The sequence below is a fragment of the Python bivittatus genome, unplaced genomic scaffold (assembly GCF_059951505.1).
Source record: "Python bivittatus isolate LINGU-HERP-01145 unplaced genomic scaffold, Pbiv_v1 ctg000580_np1212, whole genome shotgun sequence".
Classification (NCBI taxonomy): domain Eukaryota; kingdom Metazoa; phylum Chordata; class Lepidosauria; order Squamata; family Pythonidae; genus Python; species Python bivittatus.
The window spans coordinates 29157923-29182649 of record NW_028277087.1 but is presented as its reverse complement, the minus strand read 5'-3'; the positions used below and the strand labels follow the sequence as shown (position 1 = coordinate 29182649).

The 24727-nt window shown below is 39.7% G+C and overlaps 1 protein-coding gene across 6 annotated transcripts; it reads left to right on the top strand.

The window, feature by feature from the left end:
• The first annotated feature begins 26 nt into the window (after positions 1–26).
• On the top strand, positions 27–24445 carry CCNK (cyclin K). 6 transcript variants are annotated; one of them, XM_007440079.4, is made up of 13 exons: positions 29–243; positions 868–1078; positions 2381–2640; positions 3552–3633; positions 4911–5042; positions 5345–5413; positions 6860–6965; positions 8871–8928; positions 15207–15376; positions 18241–18515; positions 20722–20758; positions 20967–21038; positions 23147–24444. In XM_007440079.4, the coding sequence occupies exons 3-13, from the start codon at positions 2444–2446 to the stop codon at positions 23767–23769; spliced, it is 1821 nt and encodes a 606-aa protein (XP_007440141.1). In that variant the 5' UTR covers positions 29–243; positions 868–1078; positions 2381–2443; the 3' UTR covers positions 23770–24444. The 6 variants fall into 6 exon arrangements, with proteins under 6 accessions (XP_007440144.1, XP_007440146.1, XP_007440141.1 ...); XM_007440082.4 differs by lacking the exon at positions 868–1078 and having other exon boundaries at positions 27–243; positions 20725–20758; positions 23147–24445; XM_007440078.4 differs by lacking the exon at positions 868–1078.
• The last annotated feature ends 282 nt before the right edge of the window (positions 24446–24727 follow it).

Genomic DNA, 24727 nt, shown 5'->3' with positions numbered 1-24727 from the left:
GCCTTGTTCTCGCGCGCAGGCGGGGTTACTGGGGGAGGGGTGGTTAGAGGATATGGCTGGAGCTTTGATGCTCGACTTGGTATCAATGCGCTTTCTCATGCTGCTCCACCCCGCCCTCTTCTCTTCAGCTCGCGCGCCGACGCAATAACGTCAGCAACGACTTTGGGCTTTCGCAAGATGGCGTCGCGCAGGAGCCGATGTTAATGGCTTGCTGATTTTGGGGTTTCGTTGTACGCTTCGTCCGTGAGTGGTTCCGCAATATTGTGTGACTGAGTGAAAGAGAGGATGCGTGATCGAAATTGCCAGAGTTACAGAGGTGTACTGAGGTTGAAATATAGGAAGCCTTTGATGAATTAATGGCAGCGGCCCTGGTGAAGGGTGGAAAGACATTCATTTTAATGACAAGTCCGGAGAGAAAATTTTCTAATTTCCAAGAGCCATTCTTGAAAGTTACAGCCAAACTTTAAAATACAAAGGCAACAATTCGGAATTATTATAATTATATAGAGCAGAAACAGAATAAACTTCTTTTTAAAAAAAATATGGTCTTGTTTGACAAGGTAAGGTAACGTATTAAATAAGCCAATAACACTGACTTGACAATGAACCGTGGACGCATTTATTCAGAATATAAAATGAATAACCTAAAAAAAAGCGTTTGCTCTGTAATTGGTAGTAGCTTGTTAATTTTTGAGGGCTTGCCTTCAACATGGGCTAAATTCGTAGAATTTTAGGGGGATGAATGAGAGGACTATTTTATATGCTTACTATTCCTGTTTATTTCATTGTTTTCCTAGATTACTGTGGGGGACGAGAGTTGATAGCAAATAATAATGGACCTTTAAAGTATTACTCTTTATCTTATAGATTTAAATTCATAATTGGTTAAACCAGTGCCACCATAACGCATGACAGTATCAGATAAAGAAATGAGCCCAATGTTTGAAAAGGCTGGAATCTAATGTTTGGAAGTATGCTGTTCTTTGGAAAGTGGAGGCAATCAGCTATTTCAGGTCAAAATAACATGAGAATGGAGTTTGTTTCAAGCATCACATTCAAATGACTAGTTTTGAGTTTGGTGAGTGCAGTGTATGACCCTTATCATACTTGGATACTTGGATTTTATGTAAAGGTAGTCAAATTTACTAGAGTTAGAGTTACTTTAGGATTACTAGTGTTTAGATCTACCAGTTTTTGAATTTGCTCCATAGCTGTGATTTAACATTGCTTTGATTTGCAGCAATTATTTTTATTAGATTTATGTCCAGCCTTTCCTTCAGGAATTCAAGATTCCTAAATGGGGATTTTCCTTCATTTTTAATCCCCATCATAGCAAGTTGTAAGATAGTTTGGTCTGAGATAGAATTGTCATCCAGTGAGTTACCATGACCGAGGGTTGACTTAAACCTGGATCATCCTGGACCAACACTTTAACCACTGTACTGCACTTGGGGCACTTTGGCTTTTACGTTTTGTTCTATGCTGTGAAAACTTCACTTTGCCAACTTCCACATAATAAAACTCTGAAGGGCAAGCTGAACCTCATTTCACCTGGCCATTTGGTAATCTGAGTAGTACTTAATAGGAAAATACCATTGTGCTGTTAGAAATTTTGTTGATCGTGTAGCTCACTGCTAATGTAAGTTAAGGAAACTGGCTGTCAATGATTTCTATATCCATAGCAGGCCAGCAGTTCTCCAAAACAATGGTGCTATTATTTTATATTTATGTAGGTATGTATGTATCAAATTTGTCACCACCCATCTTGTTGAACGACTCTGGGCAGTTTACAAAATTACAATCTACTGTTAATAAATAGAAAATAAATAGATCCAAGAATAATTGGCAGTCACTCAGGGAGTGTCATCAAACCGCTAGCCACCCCCAGGATTGGGTAAGATTGTTATCACCCCATGCAAGCTGGCAGAGCCAGGTCTTTAATCCTTTCCAGAAAGCCAGGAGGGTAGGGGCCTGCCACACCTCTGGGGGGAGAATGTTCCAAAGTGCGGGGGAGTGATATTAAAAGTGATAATGCAGTTCGCGCAGTAAAGATGTTATATGTGCCATTCTTGGGGGACTCAAAATTGTACATGCGGCCGCATTTTGAACCAGCTGTAGCATCCAGGTACTCTTCAAATGTAGCCCTGTTTGTTGCTAGCTACCTTGAGAGATTAAAATACAGTGAAAAGACACAATAAACTTTAAATAATAAATGAGTAAATATGAAGGAAATAAGATTAGAAATGGAAAAAAAGCTCATGTACCTAAGCTCCTGGGTGCTAGGAATTAGAAGATGGTGTACATAAATGCCTGAAAACATGTTAGGCTTTGAATGCAAATCCCTCACAGCCTCAGTGATCAAAATTTATTTTTTTTATAGGTTCTGAAGTCATATGAAAAAAAATTGAAAACCTACCCTACGGGAATTATTCTGTGTTGATAAATGAAGGAAAACAAAGAAAATTCTAGCCCCTCTGTTGCTTTGGCAAATCTGGACCACACAAAACCATGTTGGTATTGGGATAAGAAGGACTTGGCACATACACCATCACAGCTAGAAGGACTTGATCCAGCTACTGAGGCAAGATACCGAAGAGAAGGTGCCCGATTTATATTTGATGTAGGAACCCGTTTGGGATTGTATCCTTTTGAGTTTCTGTATTGTGCAGTATGTGGGATTAAGATTTGAATTAATATTCTTTTTACTTACTGCCCAAATAATAGTGTTTCCACTTTCATTTAAAAATTAGCAACAAGAAACTATTATTTCAATGCTTTTTTTCCTTCCTTAGCTTTAACTGCTGATTGGCCTGTTATTTAGTTGGTAAAAATGTTTTTTCAATAACAAAATCTGTTGATTTACAATTTCTTATTATTTGCAGTCCATAATCCTCCAACTAGCTTAACCTAGTATCATATACCAGTCAAATTATGTATCTGTTGCAGCATGATTTCCTCAGCATTTCTGAATAGCTTATTAAATGCTAAACTTAGGTTAGTTTGTAATGTTTTTATAGTTGAATAGTAATGTTACTAATCTGTTGAACTGTATTTATGCAGGCTGCTTGCAGTCATATTTTATATGGCATTACTTAGTACAAGAATCTATTCCCAAACATCTAGGATTGTAATCTTCTTTCAATATAGTATCTTTATCCATTAATCTTACTTATTTTGTAACCATTCCATAACCACATTATTTGGATGTCTTCCTAAAATATATTGAAACTATTAAAATGTTTGGTTTTTTTAATGACTTTGAGTCAGTCTTGACTCTTGGTAACTGCCTGGATTAGTCCTTGCGGTTTTCTTGTCAAGATCATGGAAGTGGTTTGCCACTGCCTTCTTCCTACGGATGAAAGTGCCTAGTCTAAGATGACCCAGCTGGCTTCATGCCTAAGGCAGGACTAGAACTCACAGTCTTCCAGTTTCTAGCCTAGTCCCTTAACCACTACACCAGACTGGTTCTCTTTGATATATTATTCAGTTTTATTCAGTTGTATTTATAGTTGAAACTGAGCAATCTGTTGCATTCTTATCCTGTGATTCAGACATTATGACACACTGGCAACTGGAATAATATATTTCCATCGGTTTTATATGTTCCATTCCTTCAAACAGTTCCCAAGATATGTAAGTGCTAATATATTGCTTTTGGTTTACACTATGTAATTGGTGTCCGCTAAGGCTTCACAAAAAAATAGTGAAAGTCTCTGAACCAAAAACTACAGTCCAGAAATATATAGAAGATATTACAGGAATTTGAAGGAATTAGAGGCAGGAATAAAGGGGGAGGAATATGCAATTATTTAGTTGCATATTCTTAGATATAGTTGCTGTAGGATTTAAAGGGCTTTGTGGAGAAGGTAGATTTGAGTTTAAAAATTTTGTATAATCTTTATTTTGAATATGCTGGTACATACAGCCTGAATCAGGCCTTCAGTGTATATACAAACCAGGATTATGGCTTGCTGTTCCCAGAGAAGACTGGTTTTGTAAACCAAGAACAAATGCAACTTTGGAATCTGGGCTTGCAAAATATCACAAATGACTCCTGGTTTGGCTGCAATGCTAACTATTCGATTCTTGTTTAGTTTATTAGCTCTTACTGGCAGAAGTAATAAGCAGACCAAATTATGGTCACCAGTACTTAGTGCTTCCAGAGTAAACAAGGGTACTATAGAATTCTAGTTTATCAAAAACTGGAAGAGGCCATCAGATCCAAACCCCAGCTCAGTGTGGGAATCCAAATTAAAGCATCCAGAACAGATGGCTAGCTAGTCTCTGCTTGAGCACAACCAATGAAGATGAATCCATCATTTTTCTAAGTAATTACTTCCATTGTTGAACTGCTCCTATCACCTGCCTTCCTGTAATCTAAATACATTATTCCAACTCCTGCAGTATAGAATCACAGAGAACAGGTCTTCGCATTATTTTAGGTACTGGAAGAGTACTGTCATAAGACAACTACTATATTACAAAAAGTCTAGAAAATAAATCATGGAACATAATGTAGGAAATTTCCCTTACAGTAGTACTTAAGAAATGTTAACACATTTAATTTATAATTGTTAGACAGAATTTAATGACATGTACAGCTTGTAATCATGAATATTAACTTTTCTCCCTCCTTGATAGCTTCCTATATGCCCTTGAGTTCTGTTCTGGAGAGTTCTCCACTTCTCTGGAATGCATAATAAGAACATGTATGGAATTAATTTTCTCTTGGTTCAGCAAAAGAGTTATTGTAAGTTATTCCATAATCAGAGATGAACTCAAAAGTAAATAAGTCTACATGTATCATAATATTTCCTTTCTGATACAAGTAATCTATTTTTATGATAACATTAGGAAAATGTATTGTCCTTATGTAATTCAATGGCTTTCTAAAATCATATTTTTAATAGGTGACTGGAGCTTGCTGTCTATTCCTAGCAGGGAAAGTTGAAGAAACACCCAAAAAATGTAAAGATATCATCAAAACAGCTCGTAGTTTACTAAATGATGTTCAGTTTGGACAGTTTGGAGATGATCCAAAGGTAAACTCAGATGTGCTGAAGATTCTCTGACTTAAATTTGTCATGGCACAATCCAAGTAATATGTAGCTGTTTATGTAGATTTCAGCAGTGTTTGTAGAATAAAATAGATTAAACTAGAAGTAAGCCTCTATTATTCAAATACTTGAATTTTTCTATATAAAGTATTGGCAATTTATTAATAATTGAAATATATTTCACTGGTTAGATTAATTTAGCTAGTATTTTCAACATGTTATTTTCAAAGGCAATATGTATTGCAGTGCTTGTGTTGTTCTCCTGTTGCATTTGCCTGTCTTTTCAGCAAAGAAATAACCCACTGCACAGGGGAAGCAGTGAAACTGGCCACACAGAGTGCAGCCATATGCATACAGTAAGCAAACTGGAAAAAATAAACATTTGTCACTTATTTCTTTGTTAAAGTAACTGTAGGCATTATCTTAGCCACAAAGTCTTCCAACAACTTAGTTGCAAAGGTATTTTTTAATAATAGTAATTTATGCAAGGAAGTCCTGCAGGTTAAAATGGATATAATTCTTTACTAGCTTGTTTCTACATACTTTTATTAAACAAGGCTTGTCCATCACTAGAGAATTACATCACATGTAATGTTTAGTAATTTCTGATTGCTTTGTGATTAATGTCCAATGAAGTTTACTTTGGCTGTCTATTATATAACTTACTGTAGGCTCAAAAATTCAGCTAACCTTTTGGCACTCAGATAACAAGTGTGAGAGAAAGTACTTCCTTAATCCACTTTGTGGAGATAGTGACTTTTGTGGATGGTTTCACCCATTTTTACTGGAATTTTCTTTTAGGGTATTAGATTTCATGCTAAATTGTTAAAGCCAGAAATACTTAGATCTCCACTTACTATCAACAAGATAGTAATAAAATATTGTCTAGTTCTCACATTTTGTTAGGGCTGGTGCTTTAAGTGAGAACAAACTGAAAACTATCCACATAAACTAGCAGGGAAAAGTCCTCAAAGCTGTATTGTTAATATTGAAATACATCTTTATGAAAGAACATTTAGTTCTGTTATTGACAGTAGCTGTTTTCTTTCTAGTAATTAGCATTTGACTGCCCATGTATGCAGTTTCACTGTTCCTCCACAAACTGTGTAACAGTAATATGTTCCCCATCCCACCCCAAATGTGATTGTTAAATCAGCAGTTGAATTTAACATTTGGACATACTGCAATGTTAGTGAAGAACAGTAAATCTTAACTGGCAAAAAATCAACTATCTTATTGACAACAGCTGCTGAGAGACTTTTTGAGAATGTGGCAGGATAGAATTACATTTAATAAATGAACAGAATTGGTGATTCACACCTCTTCTTACTCCTGCTTCCCCCTATTTTGTCCCTTTTGACATTCACTTACTAGACCAAGAGTTTTAATATTAAAGAAAACAAGACTAATAGGTCTCAATCACAAATAATTTATACTGGAAGTGGTTAAGCTATAATAACACCAAGTCCTGGATACAGATAGGCAAGGTTACTGAAAGTCGTCATATAACTACAAAATACAAGTGCTTTTATGTACTTAGATTGTATTTAGATGCTAAGGGTATTTTTAAGTACTTTAAAAATAGATAAGCTTACCTTAGTAACTATAAATATTGCGTCCCCTGGCATCATTATGTAATGCCAGCTGGGACTTTTATAAAACAAAACTAATGAGTAGGGATATGGAAAATGTTTTAAATTCAAAATATCTTGAATCCATACTGACTGTTCTATTAAGGAAATAGATTGAGCTCAAAACATTTTGTGCGCTCAATGAATTTGCATTTGCTCTCTTGATATTAGGAAGAAGTAATGGTTTTAGAGAGAATCTTGCTACAGACAATAAAATTTGACTTACAAGTGGAGCACCCTTATCAGTTCCTACTTAAATATGCAAAGCAGCTCAAAGGTATGATTGCTTTGTTTTAATGCATGTGAATGAATCCTGTTATTTATGTGCATGATTGCCATCTTGATGGATATGTATGTATAGTTTCTCTAGTGGAGCCATCACATAAAATTATTTTTCTTGCTTTATTCAGAAATCTGATGAGCCTGTAACAAGCCCCCTGCCCCAAACCTTTGACTTCTTGTATTGTTGAAGGCTTTCACGGCCGGAATACGATGGCTGGTGTGGGTCTTCCGGGCTGTGTGGCCGTGTTCTGGAAGTTTTGTTTCCTAACATTTCGCCAGCACCTGTGACCCAACCCCCGCACCCCCCCAATCCCCCCTTCCCCCCCCCTCAGATCTCTATAAATACCCACAAAAGGGTCACATCACCCTGGCCACAGAGAGAACTGCTCCTGTCTGTGCTCCTGCACTCTGAAGATGCCAGTCACAGGTGCTGGCGAAACGTTAGGAAACAACCCTGCCTAATCCCCAGGAAGATACACACAGATTCTGACACCAAAACAAGCAGCCACTCAGTAACCCAACCCCCCCATCCCCCCCTTCCCCCCCCTCCCAGATCTCTATAAATACCCACAAAAGGGTCACACCACCCTGGGCACAGAGAGAACTGCTCCTGTCTGTGCTCCTGCACTCTGAAGATGCCGGTCACGGGTGCTGGCGAAACATTAAGAAGCAAAGCTTCCAGAACATGGCCACACAGCCCGGAAGACCCACACCAGCCATCTTTGACTTCTTGTTTGGGAAAAGGGAACCTGTTCCATTGGGCTCTGATGCCTATATGCATATTAGAAAGCAAAGTCTGACACTTCTTTGCCATTCTCCAAGATTTCTAAGTGGGATGGTAGCCTAAGAAAGTATCTCTCTATGGTTACTTTTTTTGCTCCTGAACAGTAAAGACAGTGATAGGAATTGGTGTGGATTTGATCATGTCTGGTGGCGTAGACACCAAACAGCCTCCAGGCTTCCTAAATATCAGAGCTAGGGAAAGTTGCCCATACAGTTCAGATGGTTCTCACCTTCTCTCCAAGTTGAAAATTGGGAAAAGGCTCAAAGTTGCAGTCATCCCATCACCCTCGCAGTCATGTGATCGCAGTCTGGGTGCTTGATAACCCGTTCGCACTTATAACCAGTTGCCAAGCGCCCTGCGATCACATGATCACCATTTGAAATCTCCCATGCCGGCTTCCTCAAAGTCAAAGGAGAAGCTGGAAGGGAAGATTGCAAGTTTCTAGGGTAAGTTCCCCCCACCGACGCACCCTCCCACAGCCCCTCTGTGCTCATGCCACTCACCCCCACACACCTTTCTCAACACACGCCACCTGTGCACCCTTCCTGACCCATACCACACCTCTGCATACCCTTCCCAACCCGTGTGGCACCTCGTGCACTCCTGCACACCCTCCACAACCTGCACCACACCCCCTCACACCCTCCTTGACCCACGCCGCACCCCCACGCACCCTCCCTGAGCTGCACTGCACCCCCACACACCCTCCCTGACCCATGCCACACCACCGCGCGCCCTTCCCAACCCGTGCACCCCATTACCCTCCCCTGCCCACTCTCTCACTCTCTCCCCCGCCTGACAACAGCCACTTACCTGCCTGCAGGCCTGGGACTTGCAACTTCCTGCCAGCTTCCCCACTGACTTTGGTTGTGGGAAGCCTGCGGAAGTTACCTCGCCTAAGGACCATCGGATTCAGTTAACAGTGGCAACTAGGACTGCAGGAATTGCTGTCACTAAGCAATGTGGTTGCACTTTATGACCACATCGCTTAGTGACAGAAATTCCAGTCCCAATTGCCATTGTAAGTTGAGGAGAACCTGTAGTGAGGTTCTGAACAAACAGAGGATTCTTTTAGTATGGCTTAACCTAGTCATTCTTTCCCCCTTTTCCCAATAGGTGATAAAAACAAAATTCAAAAACTGGTTCAAATGGCATGGACTTTTGTAAATGACAGGTAAGACACCCCTCCACTGCCACCCCATCTCCAGTCATATGTTATAATCATTCTGTTCAAATTCTATTGCAGATTCCGGATATTTATTCCCTCGGGGTTTTAAAATAATTCAGTGTACCCAATCATATCTTCTTAGTCACAGATTGCTTATGTGCTTTGGAATGTGCTAATTTCATGCAGCCGTTTGCACAAATTCCAATCTCTGGTAATAGCTATTTGTCACTTCCCTACGAAGAAAGAAAGAGATGTCAGAAAGAAAGAATGAAAGAAGAGGTCAACAGAAAGTGAAAAAAGGGTGCATCAGAAAGAATGGATTTCTCTACCACCTTTGGATCTGGATCCATCCACTGCTGGCTTTAACCCACTACCATTCAGTCCTCCTTAGATTACCACTGAGGGAAGATTGTCTGCCCTTGAGGAATGTGTTTGTGGTCTGAGGTCCTTAGTGATCTGTATCTGTCATTAGAGGTACAGATAGCCTCTGTCACAGAGCATTTTGAACACCTTGAACAGGTGCATCAGCTATGAGGAGAGGAATGACCCTAGTTATCCATGCCCTGTTTTGTTTTATTTTATTTATTTATGTAGATTTATATGGCCTTCCCTCTCACAAAAGTGACCTTGGACATTGAACAGAATTGAAAATTAAAATAATGATATATAATCAGAGAGAAACAAATGGCAGCCCAGAATAATGTTTTTTTTAAAAAACCACCCAGGCCTCACTTACTTCCTGACCCCCATGCCTTAGCAAACAGCCAGGTCTGAAATATTTTCCAGAAAGCCAGCAGGATTGGGGTCAGTCTAATCACAGGTGGTAAGGTATTCCAGAAGGCAAGCTCGACGACAGAAAAGGCACCCTTTCTGGGTCTTGCAAGATGGCATTATTTAATTGATGGGATCCAGAGCATGTCGCTCCTACCAGATCTAACAGAGCGAGTTCAGACAATTGGAGTGAGGCACTCCTTCAAGTATCCTGGCCCCATGCCCTGAAGGGCTTTATAGATAACTAGCACCATCACTTGTATTCAGAAGCCTGTTGGGAGCCAATGCAGCTTGCAGAGAAAAGGTGCAACATGGGTGAATTGTGAAACACCCATAATTGTCCGTGCTGTTGCATTCTGTACCAAATGCAACTTCTGGGTTCTTCAAGGGCAGTCCCATGCAAAGTGCATTGTGGTAATCCATATGGAGATGACCAAAGCATAAGTGACCATTCATCAAACCTCCTGGGCACAATTGACACATAACACAAAGCTGTGCAAAAGCTCCCTGGCCATCTGCTCCTCAAAAAGGAGCTATGAATCCAGGAGGACCCCAAAACTGAATAGCAATTCTATCTGGAGTAGCGCAAGCCCATTCAGAACTGAAGATGGAATATCAGTAGACCTGGGTGGGCCTGAAACCCAAATCTACTCTGTCTTGCTAGAGTTGAGCTGAAACCTGTTCCTCCTCCATCCAGACTCCTGCAGCCTCCAGACACTGGGACAGAATCTCCATGGTACCTCTTGGTCAGCCTGGAGATTTATTACTGAGAATCATCAGTGTATTTAGCCTGTGGCATTGAATGACCTCATCCAGTGGTTTCATGTAAATGCTAAGCAGGAAAGTATCAAGTCCTGCACCCCCCCCATCAACACCAATTTAGAACTACTCTGGAGGAAGGAAGAGAACTAGTGCAAGACTGTGTTCCCGTACCTAACCCCTGAAGCTGGTCCAGAAGTATACTGTGATCAATGGCATCAAAACTGCTGAGGGGTCAAAATGGCAAAAATAGACGTACTATTTCCATCTTACTCCTAATAGAAGTCTTTTACAAGAGTGACCAATGCTGTTTCAGTCCCATGCTCTCGAAACCTGAGTAGAAGGGGTCTAGATAATCTGCTTCCTCCAGGATTCTCTCCAGTGCAATCAATTTCTCATCAATCTTCCTTAAAAAGAATGGTGGAGAGAGGGCTCAAGTTGTCCAAAAGGTGAGATCTAGCAACTACTACTTGAGGGGGCAGACTACCACCTGCTTAAGTGTTGATGGGACCACTCCCTTTTTCAGGGATGCATTTACCACTGTCAGAACCCATCCACACATCACCTTCTGGGAGGCTTTAGTTATTGTTTACTGACAAAAGTGTAAACAATGAAACTTTGCTTTGGAGCTTTCTGGATTTCACTGCCATTGAATTTCATAAATATTAGTTGTTATAAAGAAATGAGAATACTGCAAGAAAGAATCATGAATTCAGTCTACCTGTCCTATTGCAGTTTCTTGTAAGTGATACTGATACCCAATGTATATCTCAGCAGCCAGCCAGTTGATGATGTTGAGGTTCTGTCTCTAGTATGTAGAGTCTGTAGAGATTTGGTTAGGGAAGAACAGGCACAGACTCATTCCTAACAAGTCTGAATGGTTGTGAATGTTGGGGTCACCTGGTTCCAGGGAGTTTCCATCTTTGGTTCTGGATAGGGTGTCAGTATTTGGGGATCGTTCTATATTCACATTCCTGCTTGAAGAGCAAGTGACAGCTGTAGTTTAGAGGGCCTTTGTTCAAATCCATCTGTGCCAGTTGTGCCCATTCCTGGACCAGGAGGTCCTATTCAGTCACTCATGCCTTGATGATCACTTCTAATCTGGGTTATTGCAACATATTGTATATGGGCTGCACTTGAAGATCACTTGGAAGCTATAGCTGGCCCACAGCACAGTAGAGTGAGATGCACCCGTGTTACATGGCTGCTTTGCAAGCTGCCCTGGTTACCAGTGGGCGTCAGGGTGCAATCCAAGGTGCAGCTCATTACTTGTAAAGCCTTTCATGTCACAGACCCTGGTTATTTGCAAGATTGCTTGTCCATCCAATAAGATCTGATAAGATGATATAAAATCAGGCATGCTCTGGGTCTCATCATTTAAGCAATATCACCTGGTGGGACCCAGGAGATGTGCTTTTTCTGTTGCCACACCCATCTTATGGAACAGCATTTCCCCTGAGATTCAAATGGCACTGATCCTGTCTACCTTTCAGAATTCTCTAGAGACCTTCTTTTTTGCCCCGGTTGGGAGGTTTTGTTCCTGTCTTTATTGTTTCTGATTCATTCAGAGTATCTGAAGATATCTCTAACACAATTTGTGTGTGTGTGTGTGTGTGCGTGCGCATGTGCATGTGTGCATGCATGCCTTTGAGTCAGTGTTGACTCCTTGTGACTGCCTGTACAAGTCCCTGCAGTTTTCTTGGCAAGATTTTGGAAATGGTTCACCATTTCTTCCTCAGGCTGAAAGAGCACGACTAGCCTGAGGTCACCCAGCTGGCTTTGTGCCTAAGGCAGGACTAGAACTCACAGTCTCCTGCTTTCTAGCCTGAAGCCTTAGCCACTACACCAAACTGGCTCTTAAATCATAACACAATGTGCTTTGCTATATTTTAATGCCTCTTGTAGGGTTTTTTTTTGATAAATTTATTAAAAGTTTTGAATAAAACAATACAAGATAATACAAACTAGAAGAAAAAAAAGAGAAGGAAGAAATGCAAGGAAAAAATATATAAAAAAGAAGAAAAACCCTCCCCAAGAAAGCGCTCTCATTATGGCAGGTATAAACAATTCCCTGATCTCTTCACCACCTCTTAGCTAACAAATATAAAACTTTTCATCTAATAACCCATTTCTGAACATAAGGAAACCAAATAAGTAACATCGGCAATCCAGTTACCAGCAAAAGATCCAAACAAAGCTTTACGATTTTAACATTAATATATAAAAAACTCAACATTCTGTATCTCAACTCAAAACTATAACAAAATCCCATTTAAAAGGCATAAAACAGTCCCTATATCCTAATATAAACAACATTTTAAAAACCCAAGTTTAACATGACAAAGACCATTTCTCCTTTACAAAAGACAAGCTCTAATACACAACATTCCAAGCAACTTATCCCATTCAAATACACATTCCATATCTCCACTCTAAACTATAAACACATCCATGTTTCACAAATATAATCCCAGTATCCTAATATAAACAAAAGAGTAGAATTTAATATAACAAAGAGAAATAATTTATCCTTTAAAAGGATAAATTCTCCAAACTTTCTTTGAATAAAGAGAAACAGTTAAATGCAAAGCCAGTTTATGTACTATGAAAATAGGATTGCATAAAGCAGCTACAGGGGAAAAGACTTATATTAAATGTAAGCAAATCCAGTACACCACATTTTTCTATCCATTTTGGTGGATATTAATAAACCCAGAAAGAACCACCCAGAATAACAACATATCCCATTTTATCCCTGATCAAATGACTTTATAATCCTTTTTTCTTCTATACAGGGCAGTCTTTCTCTGTAATCCGTTCAGATTATTGTTGATACTTGTTATAAATTTCTTTAGCACTTTAAACAGTCTCTTTTATAAATCCAACAAAAGGAAATTATTCTAATTGTACTTTGGGATTATCATTTTTATTGCCTTCTTGATTTTTAAAACCTCATCCAGCTTTCTCTCTATATCTGGTGATAGATTCTTATTCAGAGTCTTGTTCATATTTTCCTCAAGTAAATTTTGCTGCATCTCATTCTGTAACATTGTGTGGGAACAAACTGTTCTCAAGAAGACACAACATAACTGACACGATTGAATCAAATTCATGATAATCAATCATCTTTATTGATTTAGTCTGTTGACCATATCAAGTATAAAGGAAATAAAATAAAAAGCCATTGTAAACATACAGATAAGAATTAGTAAAAATATAAGTAAAACTATGATACAAGTTCATATCAAACCGTCACCCCTACAGTCAACACCAATCTGGTCTAAACCGTCCTCTTTGTAGTTGCCTTTGATATGAAGAGTGCAGTCTTACTGGTAATATGCAGGTTCTTGTCCTGTAAAAAGTAGAAAAGTTTCTGCTGGCTGCTCCAGTATTTTTTATTTTTAAATATAGATATAAGTGGTCAGTCCTTTCTACCGAGTATAATTTGCAATCGAATAAGATGTGTGCAGTACCTTCAACATCTGAGGACCCACAAATACACAGCCTTTCTTCATATAGAACTCCTTGAAATCTCCCATATCTTACCATAGAGTCTAATTGATTGAAACGAGCTCTAGTAAAAGCTCTTTCTAAGATATTGGGGTAAAGGAGTAGTTAAGTACTTTTCTAGTTGAAAGACTGATTTGTGTTGGGCCAGCAAGGACTTGAGACGTTTAAGAAATGCTATATCCTCTTGGGCAGCCACGTCCAAAACCCTTTGTTTAAAGCTTTTCTTTCTCGGCCTTTTGGCTAAGATCAAGTGTAGTATCAAATTCATGACACAGGTCTCTACGCAGTTCTTCAAAGAAGTCTCTAAACGCCATTATAAGTTACTTTCCCACAGACATACATTTATTTGTTTAAAAAAATAATTTCAAAGTCTTAATATTCAAAGTCCAAAATTCCAGTGTTTTCTAAGCCCTTAAAATTTTCTCTAGCCAAAACCTTGTCTTTCTGGTGTTTAAATTCTTAAATATTATAAAAATAGATCTTCATATTGTTATATTGAGGGTTGAAAGTACTCGCTTGGTATCTCCAGCCTTGTCACTCTGCAGATGTCTAACTTCTTTGAAACAGTTAATAGGGAATTTCTAAAAATGGTTAGCAAGGGAAGTGCACAAACTTAGTGTCGTTTGAAAGGCTCCGTTTGCAGCTAGAGCAAATATGGCAAGTTCCCCCTCCACCTGAGACTGCTATCTTGCGGTCTGTTTATGAGGAACAGGAACGACCATAAGGAGAAAGCAGCTTGGATGATCTTGTGTTGCTCTCTTTGATCCAGAGAGGATCGTAGGAGCTGATCTGCTTTGGCTCCCTTGTAAAATGCTGCAAACGTCAGCTCTGCTTGTCTGCAGAGCTGTCTTCAATCCGCCATCTTCCTCTGGAAGCCCAGGTATTTGTTGTTTTTAATTGTGTATGCCACCCTGAGTCACAAGTAATGGACAGTATATTTTTTACATACGTACATACAGACATACATACATATATACATACACACTCATAAAATTTCATACCAACCAACGGCATTACATTTTTTCTTAAAGTCTTTAGATAATTTGTGTTGCTGTTGATTGTGAGACTGATGTTTACCAATGTCATACAATTTTATACAGTAAAACATTTGATTGTTTTGGTTATTAATACTTATGTTGTGGGACATTTCAGGCACTTTACTATTCATCTGTACCTTTATGCAAATGTCTGTTGAAAAATTGCTCTCCCCCCAATGTGTGTTTTGTTTTTGTTTTTGTTTTTAGTTTGTGTACTACACTCTCTCTGCAATGGGAACCTGAAATTATAGCAGTTGCAGTTATGTATCTAGCTGGCCGCTTGTGCAAATTTGAAATTCAGGAGTGGACCTCAAAGCCAATGTACAGAAGATGGTGGGAACAATTTGTACAAGACGTACCTGTTGACGTCCTGGAAGGTACCTGAAATATTTGCAATCTGGTGCTTATTGCCTTTTTACAGCTTATATTGTTTGCATTTTAACTATATTTGGAAGATGTTGGGCTGGAAATCCAATTTTGACTGTTATTCAACAGACTGTTATTGACTATTGATAAATTTACCCTGTGAGATAATCCCAATAAATCCTCTTCTTCCTCATTATTATTATTAGAATTCATGGGCTGATAGGGGTATTAATACGTTAGAGGAATAAATTGCCAAGCAAATAGTTAAACTGTATCTAAGAATGTATAAAGTGTGAATGAGGGTGTGAGTGTTGAGAGTGAGTGAGGGAGGCCGGTGAAAGGGGCACAGTGGCCATGGGCCTGCCTCAGTTTATTCGCAACCTGACTTGGGACAGTGGCCTCACACCGGATTTGCTTTTCTTGTCTGAGCAGTGGCAGCGTGATCTGAAGGGGGAATTACATCTGTCCCCCCGTCATGGTCTGATCATGCCCTGGTGGCCTTGAGATTCTCCTATGCCAACCCCCTCTGGAGGGAGGCAGGACCCACTCGATTGGTTCGCCCCCTGCAACTGATGGACCCAGTGGGGTTCCAGAGGGAGCTGGGGGTTATACCCGAGGATCTGCTGGATGGTCCAGCGGAGGCCCTGGCCGCTACCTGGAATAGGAAGGTGGCCAAGGCCTTGGACAAGATTGCGCCTGTGCGACCTCTCTTGACCTATCGAGCCCGATACTCCCCGTGGTTTACAGAGAAGTTGAGGGTTCTGAAAAGGATTAAGAGACGTCTAGAGCGTCGCTGGAGGAAAACAAGGATTGAATCTGACCGAACACAGGCTAGAGCCGCTATTAAGGCATACCTTAGTTGTAGTTGTAGTAGTTCGGTACTTTCCCCACTCCTTTTTAACATCTACGTGAAACCACTGGGCAAGATCACCCACCACATGGGATGAGGTATCATCAATATGCAGATGATACCCAGTTAAACATCTTCATCCCAAATGATCTGAGTGATGCCATGACTACCCTTTCGTGGTGCCTGGAGGCTGTGGGGGGTCTGGATGGGGAACAACAGGCTTCAGCTGAACCCTGGCAAGATGGAGTGGCTGTGGGTTGGGGGCTCCTCTGTATCTGGAAGTTTACCATCTTTGGTTCTGGATGGGGTGGCACTACCCCAGACAGATGCGGTGCGTAATCTGTGGGTCCTCCTGGACTCACAACTCCTGCTTGAAGAGCAGGTGGCAGTCATGGCCAGGAGGGCCTTTGCTCAACTACGTGTTGTGCACCAGCGATGCCCTTTTCTGGATCAGGAGTCCCTCCAGTCAGTCACTCATGCCCTAGTCATCTCCCGTATAAACTATTGCAATGCGCTATCCATGGGGCTACCCTTGAAAAGTATCCGAAAGCTTCAGCTGGCTCAAAATGCAGCTGCATGGGCAATTTTAGGTGCCCCAAAGATAGCACATGTTATACCTTTGCTGCATGAGCTGCATTGGGTCCCAGTTTGCTTCTGGGTCCAATTCAAGGTGTTGGTTATCACCTTTGAAGCCCTACATGGTATGGGACCGGGTTACCTGAGGGACCATCTCACCCCCATTATATCCACCCATCCCATCTGGTCAGGCAGAGAGGGTATGCTGCGGACCCCATCAGTGAAGGAATATTGACTGGCGGGGTCCAGAAAGAGAGCCTTCTCTGCTGTGGCCCCCATCCTGTGGAATAGTCTCCCCACAGAGGTGAGGCAGGCCCCAGCTCTCTTGTCCTTCCGGAAGGCAGCCAAGACCTGGCTCTGCCACCTGGCAAGGGCGAAGAAAGGGGCAACCAACCTTGGGGGTGGCTAGCACCTTGAAGATGCTCCCATATGTTAACATCTTACTGATCATCAACATCTTGGAAGATATTATTATTTGTGTATGTGTTTGGTTTTATTCTATTTTTATTGTATTTTTATACTGTTTTTATTGTATTTTAATATTTATTGTTTTATTGTGAACTGCCTAGAGTAACTTCTTCATGAGATGGGTGATATCTAAGTTTGAAATATAAATAAATAAACAAACAAACTACAGTTTATCCTAAACTAGAATATAAACTTAAAGTACAGGTGTTTTTACAGCTCGTTTTGAAATTGCATGAGGAAAGCTTAGTTTCATTTGTTTCTATGAAATATTTATGGAAAATTATATTATTCATAAAATTATTTGTATCAGTGTGGGAAACGAAGCCAAGCCCAGAACTGAGGATCCTTTCCCAACCCCTTTATGATTTGAAATCAAGATGATGATGAAGTCAGTAATTTATAATTAGATATAAATAGGCCCTTAAATGAAACTGTAGGTTTAAAAAGAAGCAATTATTTCTGTATTTTTTAATCTGAATGCTCAGTTTATCATCTTTAAAATGTGCATTGAAAGGATGGACCTTGAAATTAATTGTGCTTTGGATGCAAGGCTTTTGTCTTTCCAGAGAATCTCAAGATACACTGTTTTGAACAATTTCCAAATGTTAATTATAAAAATCATGGCGAGGGCATACAGATGTTAGTTCTCAGTGGCCTTAATGACATAGGGAATCCATGTCTTAGTTCAAGAACTACACACACACACACATGTCTATAAAGAGATATTTGTGTGAAAGAGAAAGAGAATCCCCTTGTTTGAAAATAGTTCTGCCCAGTGAACTTCCAGGGGTGGTTATTCTTTAGCTTTTGTCTAAAACAGAGCTAAGAAAAATGCGCTAATACTAAGCTTGGTGGATTTTTGATAAAAAAACTGTTAGATTGAATAAATGTGTATGACTTTGAATGCAACTTTCAAGAATGTATTTGGCTAATGGTTAAAATGTGTAACTTCTGCAATTCTCCCCCCCCCCTTTTCCCTAGACATCTGTCATCAGATCCTGGATCTGTACTCACAGGGGAAACAACAAATGCCTCACCATACCCCCCACCAGCTGCAGCAGCCTCCCTCCCTCCAGCCTACACCACAAGTGCCTCCAGCCCAGCAGCCACAGCCTTCTCAGAGTTCAGAGCCGTCTCAACCCCAACAGCCCAAAGACCCCCAACAGGGAGGGCAGCAGCAGCAGCAAACACAGACTCAGCAACCCAAAAAACCATCTCCCCAGTCAAGTCCTCCCAGACAGACAAAGCGGCCTGTGGTAAGAATGACAGAAAAAATGCTTTGTGTTATAAAACATGATGGATGTTTTTTCTCTTGCCTATATTTGTTGAGGGGTTTATATAGTGCTTTTTAGTACAAAGAATTCTGAAATTAGATTACCTAGATTTATTGCTTATAAAGCACTACTTATAAAAGGTGCTGAATGTGGAAGAAAAAATCCACAGATCTTTGTCTGCAGCCTAAGAAAGTATAAATTGGAATGGAAGTGAATACAATGCTAAGTAATTTCTTATCTGAGCACGGATCACAGAGGGTGCTGAGGAGCAAATGAATCCAAGGAATATGGCATCGTTGTAAAATGGGGAAGGCAATTGGTGCAGTGTGCCTGGAACCTCAGACACTGAAAGGCTAAAGTCTTTAGCAGTTGTTACCAGTAGTAAAAATAGCGATAAACTTTGCTGTTAGTTATATCATTTATTCCAAGGATTTAGATCCCAGTCTTCAACATGTTGAATTCAACAGTAGATATGGCTGTTCTCTCAACTCACAATATTTGCAGTCAAGATGTGGCTTTAGAATGTACAGTGGGGCAAAAAGGTATTTAGTCAGCCACCAATTGTGCAAGTTCTCCCACTTAAAAAGATGAGAGAGGCCTGTAATTTTCATCATAGGTATACCTCAACTATGAGAGACAAAATGGGGGGAAAATCCAGAAAATCACATTGTCTGATTTTTAAAGAATTTATTTGCAAATCATGGTGGAAAATAAGTATTTGGTCAATATCAAAAGTTCATCTCAATACTTTGTTATATATCCTTTGTTGGCAATGACAGAGGTCAAACGTTTTCTGTAAGTCTTCACAAGGTTTTCACACACTGTTGCTGGTATTTTGGCCCATTCCTCCATGCAGATCTCCTCTAGAGCAGTGATGTTTTGGGGCTGTCGCTGGGCAACACGGACTTTCAACTCCCTCCAAAGGTTTTCCATGGGGTTGAGATCTGGAGGCTGGCTAGGCCACTCCAGGACCTTGAAATGCTTCTTACGAAGCCACTCCTTCGTTGCCCGGGCGGTGTGTTTGGGATCATTGTCATGCTGAAAGACCCAACCACGTTTCATCTTCAATGCCCTTGCTGATGGAAGGAGGTGTTCACTCAAAATCTCACGATACATGGCCCCATTCATTCTTTCCTTTACACGGATCAGTCGTCCTGGTCCCTTTGCAGAAAAACAGCCCCAAAGCATGATGTTTCCACCCCTTTGCTTCACAGTAGGTATGGTGTCCTTTGGATGCAACTCAGCATTCTCTCTCCTCCAAACATGACGAGTTACGTTTAGACCAAAACGTTCTACTTTGGTTTCATCTGACCATATGACATTCTCTCAATCCTCTTCTGGATCGTCCAAATGCTCTCTAGCAAACTTCAGACGGGCCCGGACATGTACTGGCTTAAGCAGGGGGACACGTCTGGCACTGCAGGATTTGAGTCCCTGGCGGCATAGTGTGTTACTGATGGTAGCCTTTGTTAACTTTGGTCCTAGCTCTCTGCAGGTCATTCACTAGGTCCCCCCGTGTGGTTCTGGGATTTTTGCTCACCGTTCTTGTGATCATTTTGACCCCACAGGGTGAGATCTTGCATGGAGCCCCAGATCAAGGGAGATTATCAGTGGTCTTGTATGTCTTCCATTTTCTAATTATTGCTCCCACAGTTGATTTCTTCACACCAAGCTGCTTGCCTATTGCAGATTCAGTCTTCCCAGCCTGGTGCAGGTCTACAATTTTGTTTCTGGTGTCCTTCAACAGATCTTTGGTCTTGGCCATAGTGGACTTTGGAGTGTGACTGTTTGAGGTTGTGGACAGGTGTCTTTTATACTGATAACAAGGTCAAACAGGTGCCATTACTACAGGTAACAAGTGGAGGACAGAGGAGCCTCTTAAAGAAGTAGTTACAGGTCTGTGAGAGCCAGACATCTTGCTTGTTTGTAGGTGACCAAATACTTATTTTCCACCAGGATTTGCAAATAAATTCTTTAAAAATCAGACAATGTGATTTTCTGGATTTTTTTTTCTCATTTTGTCTCTCATAGTTGAGGTATACCTATGATGAAAATTACAGGCCTCTCTCATCTTTTTAAGTGGGAGAACTTGCACAATTGGTGGCTGACTAAATACTTTTTTGCCCCACTGTATTTTTTTCTCAGTGCTTTTAGTATTACTATTGTAATTTGAATGTTTTTTTCTTAGCAGGCAGTATCGCCAAAGGATGAAACCAAAACTGCAGGTAAAATAGACTTTTTTGTATAGTTAAAAAAGATAGTTATTTATAATACATTACTATGCATGTCTGTTGTCAACTAAGGTACCATTGAACCTTAAACTCTACAATTAAATTATTAGTTTCCTTATTTTTAAATAACCTTTTTGCTATTTTTTAGCTGTTATGTTAAATAAAATGTCACATCTAATTTTTTGTTTTGTTTTGTTTTCAGAGGTACCTCCTTCTAAAATTGCTAAAATTGAAGCTACTCATCCACCAGTACCATCTGCGCATCCACCACCTGGTAAGTTCTAATGTTAGGTACAAAATACTATGTTTCTTCTTGTGTAATTTTCTGAAAACTATAATTACATGCTTATCAATAATGCTGAGATTCAGCCTAAACTCAGCTGTATCCTGCACATCTGCCTGCTTTTCATCATTTGGAAATATAGAGTTCCACCTGTTGCCCTGGTTTCATGTTGACTTCTGAGAATATAGGTTGATAAGAAACATTGTAGCATTTGAGCGTAGAGCCAGTGGACACAAGTTGGAGGAGTGGCAAAACTTTGGGGGACTGAGCTCTATATACTATGTGTCCCCTCGACTATTTTTACCTATAGTGGAGGGCATTTTATTGTTGTCACTGGGGAAATGAAAGTCAGTTGATTACTGTTTTGGAAGGGAATCTTCTTCCTCCTTAACTGGGAAAGTATCTTTGTCCATGATACTAATGCAGTCTTAATATTTGCTGAAATGAATAGGGTTTTGAAGGACTATCAATAGCAAATTTTGTTTTTCACACTATATTTTGTTGGAAAATAATAACAGGACCAAGGAAAGGCAGTACACATCTTTCTATCATAATTCTATTTCTTAAATATAACATCCCTCCAATATAAATATTGGAGATTCTGCCAAATAGTTATAAATTATGTACAGCTATCTGCTATATTTTACTGCTTTCTGCATATGTTCATTGATTACTGAAATTAGAATGTGCAGCAGCTGAGATAAAACTTCTTTGTATTTGTTTGATAAATTTTACAATTATTTTGTATACCAGTGATCAAGAATTTTTACCAAGTAGCAAGCACTACTGCATAATACCACAAATACCTTTGTTTTAAATATTAAAAATAGCTGAAATAAGATCGTGTATGAAAGCCAAAGCTTGAAAATTCTGATCTCTGGTTACCATCTTGTGCACATGCAACTGCAAAGTTGTGGTCCTAGTGATAAACATTTACTTAGATGTTCCATTTTTAATCTAAAATTGGCACTAGCAGATTAGCAGAATTTTTAGACAAATTGGTTGAGGAATGAGTGAAATGAGAACTTTTAATATTTTTCTAGAATTTCTGTGACAGTCATTTCAACATATTTAAGATTGTTATTCTAACACTGCTGTAAATTACTTATTTGGGTGGGTTTTCAGTTAACAGTATGATTTGGGCTATAAGAATACAATTTTTCTTATTCACCATTATTCCACAGAGAGTCAGGCATTCAAATAATTGTCTCTTTCATTTTCATGGTGTAGAAAACCATGCTGTACTGTCATTATAGCCATTGTGTTAGCTATCTAATGGAAATAGAATAGGATCCCCAGAGGGCATCCAAGATCTCCAGTGTTCCCTTTGACACCTCCTTTTGTAATCAACATATTCCCTGCCTTTTTTAAACATTTGTTACAAAAGTTTTATTTTATGAAAGGGAAGGTTGCTGTGCTATAAAGCAAGGCACCAGTCTTCAGTATCATTTTTACTTCCAAGAATGCTGCAGACCCATACACTTTTTTAGAAAATAAAAAAATTGCTGCTGCAGTCCAGTGTTTTGTTTGGAAGTGTGCCCACCTGCCCAGAGAACAAAAGTAAGCAAATATAGTAGGAAGTGTCCTGCAAACAGGTGGGGCTGGGAGACTGGCAGATTACATTTTAGTAATCAGTGGTTTACAATTAGTAACTGTAATAACTAACCTTCATAGAATTCCAAATGTACCCATCAGTCCAACTGATAGGGACTGTTCATTGGCATAGAATTTTCCCATGTATAATGAGGAATGTAGGAGAAGGGCAAAAAGTATCTTTTATTAGTTTGGGATTCCTTTTCTAATTTGGGGCTACCATCTTTCTTTGTTGATATACTGCCCTATCTTGGCACTGTTTTTCTAAGTTTTTCCTTATCTTCTCAAAAGCTACAAGGGATCAAAGCAAACGTTTGACTTCAGAATCTTTTGTTATAATTATCTGATGTTTCACTAATTGTAAAATAAATTAGGTATTTCGTATGAAGACTTTAGTTGTTGTAATCTCTTGTGACTGTATAGGTACCTAAAGTATATGTGTGTATTATTATTATTATTATTATTATTATTATTATTATTATTATTATTATTTTACTGTTTTTCAGAACATAAACCTCCATTGACAACTACAGTTTCCATAGGAACTGATCAAACTACTGCAGTAGATTCTGCAGAGATAACCAAGGTCCAGATTGCTCCGCCATCTCATCCGGCTCCTGTACACCAGCCACCACCTATGCCTCATCGTCCACCACCCCCACCCCCACCTTCCAGTTACATAACTGGTATGTCCACTACTAATTCATACATGTCAGGAGAAGGGTATCAGAGTCTCCAATCGATGATGAAAACAGAAGCACCAACTTATGGAGCTTTACCACCTACCTATGGACCTCCAACTCATTTGCCATATCATCCTCATGTATATCCTCCCAACCCTCCTCCTCCTGTCCCTCCTCCTCCGCCCACATCATTCCCTCCACCTACCATTCCTCCTCCTACTCCAGGATACCCTCCACCACCTACTTACAACCCAAATTTCCCACCTCCTCGGTTACCTCCTTCTCATGCAGTCCCACCTCATCCCCCTCCAGGACTTGGCATGCCACCTGCAAGCTATCCTCCTCCCACAGTGCCCCCTGGTGGACAGCCACCTGTACCACCTCCAATACCACCCCCTGGCATGCCACCTGTTGGAGGACTTGGCCGTGCTACTTGGATGAGATAGCAGTTGTACATAACATCTTTTTTTTCATCTTTGGTGAGGTGGGGGATAGTATAACTAGATAAGGATATAGAGGCTGCTGTTTGGAAATGTAGAAGGCAGTGGTACTGATTTGTTTACAGTTTGGTCAGCAGAGAACAATATAGACTTTTAGTTTAAATATTACAAAGCTAACTAAAATACAAGAGCTATGTTAATTGTAGTGCTGGATTACTTTGCACTAATAAAATGTTTTGAAGGCCACATTGGCTGAGTAGTATTGGTAAGAAGAAGGAAAAATAGAAAAGTCTATACCTACTTGAGTATCAGGATTAAGGTTATTTCATATGAAAGGAAAAAAAAATGATTTCATTATGTAACATTCCAGCAACACTTCATTCTAAGTTGCAGAGCCAATTTATTTTATGTTTCTCTGTGTATATGTACACATACGTACATACATACAACCTCACATCTATGGAAGGTATGTTTGTATGTCACTTTCTGCCATTGTTATTTTGGAATGAATGTTCAGACTTTTTTGAAAATTTCTGTATATACATATATTTTCAAAATGTAAAATGTAATGGCATACAGTGATTTACACCTTTGTTGTTTCTGATTCTTGAAAAGGTTGTGTTGACATGTATCCAAATAAATCTGCTTCTGAAAGCTGAAATATTCTTAATTGCTGTCCAGTGCAGTTGGCTCTCCCTTGCACCCCATGCCAGCGTCCCCATCTAAATAAGGTTCCCTGCTTGTTAATGCATTTTTTCTCCAAACAGTATCTAAATCTAATCTCTAATCTTTCTGCATCTGCTTTTGCCCTTACGCTGCTCTCACATGCATACTTACCTGAATGTAGTGGGATGAGTAAACATATTTAGGATTAGATTATTATAGACTGAAAAGAAGAAATATTGATCCAACAGGAGGACTAGAGAGGATGGCCCACTTTTCTCCATCTAATTTTTTTAACAAT

What these genes read in the sequence shown, in the direction of transcription:
- CCNK (XM_007440078.4), top strand. Translation starts at nt 2,444, where the DNA reads ATGAAGGAAAACAAAGAAAATTCTAGCCCCTCTGTTGCTTTGGCAAAT. An exon ending in GTAGGAACCCGTTTGGGATT is followed by an intron (nt 2,641 to 3,551) that starts GTATCCTTTTGA and finishes CCTGTGATTCAG; the next exon opens with ACATTATGACACACTGGCAA. An exon ending in GGATGAAACCAAAACTGCAG is followed by an intron (nt 20,759 to 20,966) that starts GTAAAATAGACT and finishes TTTTGTTTTCAG; the next exon opens with AGGTACCTCCTTCTAAAATT.